At 39.6% G+C, this 9,577-nt stretch overlaps 1 protein-coding gene across 1 annotated transcript in view; it reads right to left on the bottom strand.

Moving 5' to 3' along the window:
* CPSF6 (cleavage and polyadenylation specific factor 6, 68kDa) overlaps positions 1-9,365 on the bottom strand; it is a 26,134-nt gene extending 16,769 nt beyond the window's left edge. The window contains exons 1-2 of the mRNA XM_006859614.1: positions 9,306-9,365; positions 9-164 (exon numbers count right to left, since the gene is read on the bottom strand). Of these exons, the coding sequence (XP_006859676.1) occupies positions 9-164; positions 9,306-9,365 (216 nt within the window). The remainder of the gene's footprint in view (positions 1-8; positions 165-9,305) is intronic.
* Positions 9,366-9,577: the final 212 nt, after the last annotated feature.

Below are 9,577 nucleotides of genomic sequence, written 5' to 3'. Positions count from 1 at the left end.
GTATAGACAACATTTGGTGCTGCTCCTTTACCCACATCATCACCAACAGTTGGTGGGAGAGTATCCATATAATCCCGGTCTTCTGGGGCATCTCCATTATTTGCAGATGGAGAGATGACATCATCATACAAATCTATCTGATCATGCCCACCATATTCAGCTTCCTGAGATAGAAATAATGCTCTAGATTATGCAATTGTCAGAACACTACACTAAAAAGATCTGAACACATGTTCATTAACTATTTTATTTTAAAAATCTGATGAGACAAAAAGGCCCAAACATTTCAGTACAAATCTTCTCTCATGTTATACAACTGATGCATTCTTGAATGGTTCCTGAAAGTGAGTTTCTGTACAGCAAATTGTATTTCCCCCACTGGTTTTTATTAAAATGTAGAAAATAATGTTACTGGGGAAGGGGGGGTGACTAACATGGAAACAAAATAAATCTTTTCTTGGGAATAAAATACTTTTTAAGTAAAAGTACAATAATACATAAATGCAAATAGGTGAGCTTTCTAAAAATATACTTGATATAACAAAATTATCACAAAAAAAACAGAGCCATTACAATCTTCAAGATGTGACCACAGAAAATGACAACCAATACTTTTAATATTAGACAGTAGAAAAACACATCTAATATTATTATCTATGACAATCAAATCTATTTTCCAACTCTGAAAACTGTTAGTTGTAGAAAAGCCAACAACAGTGAACTGAGCCATAGCGAGGTAAACAAAAGTTGACTACGCACATGATTCAAAATGTCATAATGAATGAAGAAAATAAATGAAAGTAAAACTATTCATAGTATTGTTTTATTATTCCATCTACAAAAAATTAATGCTTACCTGACTTTTTAGATAATCTAGTCTAGTTAATTAGCAAAAGTGAGATGATTAAGGACATAGCTAAAATGTCACTCACTGAGCATTCACCAGCAGAATTAAAGCAATGTTAGTGGATTTGCCACTTACATGCCTAAATGAAAAGCAAGCAAGACGAAAATGAGAAAGATACGTGAGCATGATAAAAATGGAAGAGCTCAGTTTATAAATACTCAAAAAAAAAATGAAATGTAGATATTGGCAGAACATTCAATGCCATTTAAACTGCCTTTGGTACCATTTATGGACCAGAGGTTTGACTACTCATGTATCAGAGGAAGATCTCCATTTTAATCTTCTTCCCTTTCCATCACTGAGGCTTTCTACCACTAAGTACCTGAGTCAGTAGTTTATAAAATACCTGCTTTATTCTTACAGTGTAAAGCACTTGAGACAAGTAGTAAAGGAAAAAGGGAGACAATTACAAACAATAATAAACTTAAAGAATACACAAAAAAACTCATATTCTTTCCCATGAATACATTTTACTAAGAAAGGCTTGGCGTTACACACTGACACATGGGAGGTGTTAATAGTTCTAGGGAATAACTATCACACAGAGAATTACCCAGAAAAAGCCATTTATTGTATAAGTGTAAATAGAGCAACAAAATATGGTTTCATAGGCCCCAAAAGAACATGGCTATTGATTTGTTATTAGAATAGAACCATAATATATATTAAGGAAAAAAAAAAAAAATAAGATAAACAAAAACTTAGAAGGAAAAACACCAACGATACACATAACCAAAAGGTACCGAATTTTGTAAATTCATCATCAGGTAGTCTTCTGTATAACTAAATGGGCTATGCAATTTACTAATCATATAACAGAATTTTATATACCAGTTTTATTATGAGATAGAATCTGTGTGTAAGATTTATTTACTAAGAGGCCCAAGATCTCAAGGTAAATTAGAGAACAAAGCCATCTGTAGTGATGGGCAGAAACTAAGAAGACAAGTCACTGAATAATGCCATAATTTTGTTTGTACAGCAATATCAAAATATTTTAAAACTTTTGAGTTTTTCTTAAACAAAATAGCATGCTCAAGTTGCAGTGACAATAAAAACTAGGAAAAAAGGAGGGTGAGTTTTGTTATGAAGTTTCAGTATAGCTGAAGCTTCAGGTGATGTGGTTGCAGCATAGTGGTTCCATACAGTTAAGATACTAAAAAGCTTCCCATAAGGGGTACTGTACACTTTAAACTCTCTTGCAATCCGGTTCTGTACATCAAGCAGAGTTATTATTATTATTCAAAGGGAGTTGTGTTTCCATCCTCCTCAGCAGAGACCATAATCACAATATGTGGTCTGAGGGAGAGTAAAAAAGAATGCAAGGGTTATTAACAGTTGGACTACATGAAAGTATTTAAATTTATGCTTTCACTTACAAAAAGTATATCAACACATTGATTTTTCATTAGCTGAAAGTCTATGAGAATGTTTACTTAAGTACACAATCATTTACAAACATAATTGCAGCTACACTAACCTGGTGCATTACAATCACTTACTATTTTTGTCCGTCCATGAATTCCTATGGTGACACCAACCAATTTTCCATATTGATATGAGTCTACCAATATTAGGATCAGCCATTTTGTCTGGTAGTTGGATTGCTTCCAATTGGTTGAAGGGTGATGCTAATTGAGACCAGGGTCCTGGGGTTTGATCTCCATGCAGGACTAGCTGGCTTCACTCTGTTCCAAGGCCACAGCCTGTACTCCTAGCCCCAACGGTACGCATTTGGACTTGGTGAAAAAATATTAATGAATCTGAATACATTTGCCACCACACCAAAAACGTAACTCAACGCACATAATTTTTTGTAGTATTGGCAATATTCCTATTTAGCTTTAGCATATCACACTTATTATTCATGTTAAAAAATACAGAACCCATTCAACTTTCTGTTCCCACAGTCAGAATTATGCAAAATGTGTATCACATCATATATAAAGCAAGTGAGCTCTGAAAACCTAGTAAACACACAAGAAGTTTCCACTTTATCAAACATGTAAGGTCAGCAGTGTCAAGTTCTTCTATGTAGAAAATGTTAATGGTATTAAAAAATATGAAAATATCAACATTGCCTTTCTGGTTTCAGATATCAAATGCTGCCCAGTCTTAACTATCTACTTTTCATAACAACATAATCACCAGTTGTTGTTGTTAAGTACCGTCGAGTTGACCCATAGCGACTCTGTATATGGTTTCCGAGGAACAGCTGATGAGCTTGAACCACCGACCTTGCAGTTCAAAAGACTGCAGTCTGACGTATTTACCCACAGTGCCACACCAGGGCTTCAATCACCAGTAGAGCTCCATATAACTTCCAGCAAGCAACAGTTCTTAAAGTTTGTTCAGAAATCCATCAGGAAATTTTTGTTCCCTGCTGCTCTAAATCACTAGTCATTAAAGGTAAGGTACTGTCTCAAGACTGCAGAGATTATGTTCTACATGATATGACTGCTGCCAAATCAAATAGAATGTACTTAAAAATAAGATGAGTAGTAAGCTGACCAAAATTTTTTTAGTTTCATCCAGGCAATGTTTTTCAACGCTTTTCCCACACTCCTACCCAAATAGTATATCTGTACATTTTTCCCTGAACACTCACTCCCTCACTCATTTTCATTTAGGGAAATACAAGCAGGGGGAAAGGTCACATGTTGCATACATAGTTTATATTTTATTACAAGAGAAACACTAACATGCAAAATCTAATAGTAGATCTTATTTATTATTTTGGAAAATATTTCACTTTTCAATTTTGTCCAATTATAATAGATATTAGCTTGTTATATAATATAAACAGCTCAAGTAATGGTAAGGAAGCCAGTCTGGTACTTAAGAACATGCCAGATACATTACAAATTGGACAATTCATAGGCAGTTATCTACACTCATAAATAATAAAACTAAGATAACTTCTCGTTCTCCTAAACATTTCTAATCATGTTTCTGAATCAAACTCTACCTATACCTCACTCTCTACCTTATAGCCTTATCTTAAAACAGTTTTCTAGTAAACATTGTTGTTGTTTGTCATTGAGTGGATTTCGACTCATAATGACCTGGTATGTAGGGTTTCCAAGGAGTGACTGATGGGTTTGAACTGTCAACCATGCAGTTAAGCAGTCCAGTGCTTATCCCAAAGCGTAACACCAGGGCTCCATATTAAACATAAATCTAACAGCAAACATAAGCTTTCACTATTTGTCCAGTAAGAGTCCTGGTGTGGCGCTGTAGGATAAATACCACACACCAAGTTGGTTTGCACCACAAAGTCGGCAGCTCAAACTCACCAGCCGCTCCTTGCAAACTCTATACAGGGTTACTATGAGTTGAAATCAACTAAATGGCACTTAACAGCATTTGTCCAATAAAACTTATTTTTTTCTGTAAACAACTGGATAGAAACATAATGACTACAAAACATAATGACATATGAAATAAAAGTTCATGGGCTTACTACAATATCTAGGTTTATAATTTCTCAATGAATTTTTTTCCTGATCACTAGGTGTCCTGGTGAGGCGCTGTGAGTTAATGTGCCAGACTATAAAACCATTTGAATTGCAAGGTTGGCGGTTCAAGCTCACCAGCTGCTCCTCGGAAATCCTATACAGGGTCACTATGGGTTGGAATTGACTCGATGGCTCTTAACAACATCAACAATACAGAGAAGGAGCTCTGTAGCATAGTGGTTATAAGTTGGGCTGCTAACCTCAATGTCAGCAGTTTGAAACCATCAGCTGTTCCTCTGGAAGATGAGGCTTTCAGTTCCCACAAAGATTCACAGCCATCTCAGAAACCCTATGCAAGGTCACTATGAGTCGGAACCAACTCCATGGTACACCACCACTACCACCTATATATATGGAGTCCAGGTGTGGTGCTGTCAGATAAGAATTAGACCACAAAGTCAGTCTGAACCACAGGTCAAGGGTGCAAACTTCCCAGCTGCTCTGTGGAAACCCTATATATAGAGAGGGCTGCTATGAGTCCGTACCTAATCGACAGCATTTAAAAACAACTACCTATACATATACCTTCATTTAAAAGTTGACTGGTCAGATTACTAAATCAGTGCTGTTACCAAGGACCAATGGACTGCCAAAGTGGTTCAATCCCGCCTGCGACTATGAGAAGAAGTCTCGGAAACCTTACACAGGATTGCTGTGCGTAGAAATCAACTTGCTAGAAGTGCCTGAAAGACTAGAACAAATTCTAAATTAAGAGCATTTTGCTGTTGTTGTGAAATGCTATCAAGTCAGTTGTGACCCCTAGCAAACCTGTATAGGGTTTCCGAAAAGCAGCTGGTGAGCTTGAACTGCCAACCTTACAGTTCAAATTGACCTTGAAGTCCAGCGCCATTAACCCACAGTGCCACATCAGGACTCCCTTGGTTGTTGCTCTTAAGTACCAACTTATAGCAGCCTTGTATAGGTTTCCAGGAGCAGCTGGTAGGTTTCAACCACAGACACTGAGGTTAGCTCTAGCAGTCCAGTTTTTTTTTTAACTCCCAAACCAAATACACACTAAACATTATAAACTTATAAAATCTGTGACTTTCCTTTCCCACACGAACAAAAATTCGACAAAGTTACACATAAAAGAGTGGTACCTACATTACAGTTTCTATCGGTGTTATAATTATTGAGATGTCTCTAATCTCCACTACAGTATACTCTCCAGGTAGAAATTAATCTTTGTATCCTCTGTTGTTGGCATATAATAGACACTCAAGAAATGTATTATGAACAACTGAGGTCTTCAAGAAAATTGTTTTAGTTTTGGTCAGAAACTTTTTCAAAGTCTCTAATTACTAAATAAGGAGCTCTGGTAGAGTAGTGGTTACGATTAGGGCTGTGAACTGCAAGGTCAGCAGTTTGAAACTACCAGCTGTTCCGCGGGACAAAGATAAGGCTTTCTGCTCACATAAAGATTTACAGCCTTGGAAACCATGTACAGGGTCGCTATGAGTTGGAACCAACTCCAAGGCACATAACAACAACAATTACTAAATGGGTCCTGGTGTGGCGCTGTGGGTTAGTCGCACTAGACTGCAAAGTCATCTGAACTGCAAGGTCAGGGGTTCAAGTTCACCAGCTGCTTCTTGGAAACCCTATACAGGGTCGCTATGGGTCAGAATCGACTTGACGGCATGTAACAAAAAACAATTACTAAATATTAGGCTAACTACTACACTGAGAACAAATCTCAGTTCAAACCGAACTGATAATATACCACAGAGACCAAAACAGAAGCTCTTTCTTCTCAATTTCAAATTCAAGTAATGTAGAGGTTTGGAAGAAGTTCAAATTCTCCCTCCACTAGGGCAACTGGTCTCAATCTTACTCAATTTGGTGACATCCAGAGATCTTCAATTTAAGAGCTAAAGAGCACCCATAAAGAACAGCCTATAGCCTCTTGTAAGGAGCTCTGGTAGCGTAGTGGTTACAAATCAGGCTGAGAACAGCAAAGTCAGCAGTTCAAAACTACCAGCTGTTCCGCAGGAGAAAGATGAGGCTTTCTGCTCCCGTAAAGATTTACAGCCTTGGAAACTCTGTACAGGGTTGCTATGAGTCGGATGCGACTCCAGGGCACATAACAGCAACAATAGCCTCTTGTGCCGCCTTCTTCTATCCCCAAATTTACTCTGCACTCTTAAATTCATCTGGTGAAGAAAGGTGCTCAGCTATAGTTTCAAAGTCTTATTCTTCACCTCTTCCCCAACATTCATTTAAGACAAATGAATGACTCACTTTTTGAAGCAAGGATAATATTGTGCATGACCACAATACCTCCTCCAAAAGCTTCATTTAAGTACTGACTGTAGTTTTATAGCTGCTGTTGTTAAGTGCCATCAAGTTGGTTCCGACTCATAGCACCTCAGTATAGGGTTTCCAAGGAGCGGCTGGTGAGTTTGAACCAGAAGGAATGAAATAACACAGACTATGGAGAATTTAAATGCACAAAGGTAATTTAAATGTAGTTCACAGTGTAGAACCAAGATTTTTTTTTTTTTAATGTTTGCAGTAGTTTCAAAGCCAAAAATAAGACTGTATTGACTAATTAAGTAGTCAAAATAACTTTTAAAATGACAATAAAATAAGTCTTAGAGTTTACTAAAGCAAACAGTAGAAATAATGTCACCAGTTAATAAAAATATGTTGTTACGGTTAAGTGCTGTTGAATTGGTTTCAACTCATCAGTCTGCAGTAATTTTGCAGTTGCGTCTAATTCTGATAAAATTACAGATACACTTCAACTATAATAACATCTAAAAAGCAAACAAAAATGAACATTGAAAAATTACTATCCCTCTGTGGCCATTTAAAAAACAAAGAATTACCACTGCAAGGAGATTACAGAAGTCAAAGCTATGCAAAACAGGAAAAACAAAGTCTCTACTTAATTTGCATTCCCAACCCAATTTATCTATTCAATGGTAAAATGATACAACGTAAAATGATACAATTATAGGTACATGTAACAGTATAAGTACATTAAAAAACAAAAACAAAAACAAACAAACCTGAAATTAGTCCCTCATCAAACCCACAAAATTTTAATCTTTTCTTACCTCCTGCTCATTCAGCACTTACTGTACAGGGATAAGAAAGTATCACTTCATCCAGCTATCTGGATAAGAAGATGTACCTCCCAAATTAATATGTCAGAGACAAAATTACTTTATGAAGAAGGGCTAAAGAGAGCTTTAACTAAAAATTATGTCCCAATTACTCATTAATTGTGAACAGAAAGGCAAGAACCTAAAGACAGTCCTGAATACTCATACCTGCAGGTATGGCCCTCTTTTGGATAGAATGTTGTACTCATTAAAAAAAAAAAAACTAAAAAAAGAGAAATTTTCTAGAGATCTTTATCCACTGACTTTAAAATTTTTTGATAACAATGAGTTATATGTAACATACCAGTTTTTAAGGGAGTTAAAAAAACCCAAAAAAGTAATTTGATTTGTTTCTTTTCCAATATTTAAACGAAGGGCAGTCATTTTTGACAAACAGAACAGACAGGATTTATATGGTGTCCATGTTTTTAAAAATCTTGAGCCCTTAACCACAATTAAGTCCCATAACAGAAAACAGAACAAAACAAAAAAACCCACATTAAGCAGCAGAATTTTATTATGCTTCTCATATGAACCTGGAAAACATAAAAAAATAATGCTTTTAGGTGCACTACATTTAGTTAGGTACAGTTTGATTTGTTTTTAAACGTATTACCACATTTTTAAAAAAGCAGTAAACACGCTTAAACGTCATAAGTAACAAACTAGGTATTTTGCGAGGATGTCCACCACCAGGCACCACTATTCCGTAGCTCATACTTCCAGGCAACCTTGGACTAAGCTTGGAAAAAGCTTGCATTCTCATTTTCTCCAACCTCTCCAAGTGTAAAGCAGATTCCACATTAGAAATTTAACATTTTTGCCTTCGAGCATAAAGGCGTATCTACAAATCTTTATTTAAAAAATATACCGTAAGAAACTCGTGTGGACAATCTTCATTTTAATTACGCCTCTACATCTAAATTCTTGGTGATCTTTTTGTTCCATCCCACCATTGCGCTTCAATTCTTTTGGCCCAATCCATCTTCAAAGGTATTTTCATTACAAAGCCTAAGAGCTACTGGGCCTCACAGGCACTGCAAGCCAAGGATTAAGGTGGCGAAGGGCCTGTACACCGACTTTTAAAATACGATCAGTGCAAAAGTCAAAACGACTTGTTGCAAATGTACCCACACCTAACCCGCCTTCAGAAAGCGTGAGAGGAGGAAGAGAAAACAGCCACGCTGAAATCTGTCGCAAACGCGAGCAGGAGCGCCCAGAAAACTGGGCGCGCGGGATACAAAGGGCCGTGAATGCGGCCTTCCATGAAGTGTCCGTGCGCAGTGAGGGAGACAAAATGGAGCGACAGAAGGAATCGGAGCCCGAGCGGCTGGGTCTGGGAAGAGGCGGGGGACACCGGCACGCGCCCCTCCAGGGCTTCCTCCTCCGCCCGACGGCAGGGAGGGAAGCGCGGCGACGACCCGTTCTCTCCGCTGCGCACACGCGCCCTACCGTCCCGGCCTAGCGCGGTGGGAAGCGGCCGCCGCCAACAATAGAGAGCGAGGCGGCGGCGAGGGAGGGGCGGCGGCGGCTGCATGGCGGCCCGTGCCCGCACTCTGGGACCTGCGACAGGCCGCAGCGCCCGCGGCCCGCGAAAAGACGCGGTAGAACGAGGGGCGGGGGAGGGGGCCGGGACCGGGCGGCGCGGCCCAAAGCGGCAAGAGCGCACGATCTGCAGCCTGCCGGCTCGCGGCCCACGATGAATCCCGGGTTAGCGTCCGGGCCGCAGCGCCGCCCGCTTCGGCAGCGCGGGCCCGGGCCCGCACGTACCTGGTTGAACTCTTCACCCACATCCGCGTAAATGTCTATGTGGTCCACACCGTCCGCCATCTTCCCTCGGCCTCGGCCGCCACTGCCGCCGCCTCCTGCAGGTCCGTCAGCCGCAGCAGCAGCAGCGGATCTAGGAGCGGGGGCGGGGCACGCTGCGTCACTTCCGAGGCCCGAGGGACGGAGGCGGGGGCGATCGGGGGCGGTGGTCGCCTCTGCAGCTCGGCTGCTCGGTTGGCTAAGAGGAGAGGCTGTGCTGCCGAGAACCCTGACCG

This window comes from Chrysochloris asiatica, unplaced genomic scaffold (assembly GCF_000296735.1).
Source record: "Chrysochloris asiatica unplaced genomic scaffold, ChrAsi1.0 scaffold00033, whole genome shotgun sequence".
Lineage (NCBI taxonomy): Eukaryota > Metazoa > Chordata > Mammalia > Afrosoricida > Chrysochloridae > Chrysochloris > Chrysochloris asiatica.
This window is presented reverse-complemented; position numbering and strand designations above follow the sequence as displayed.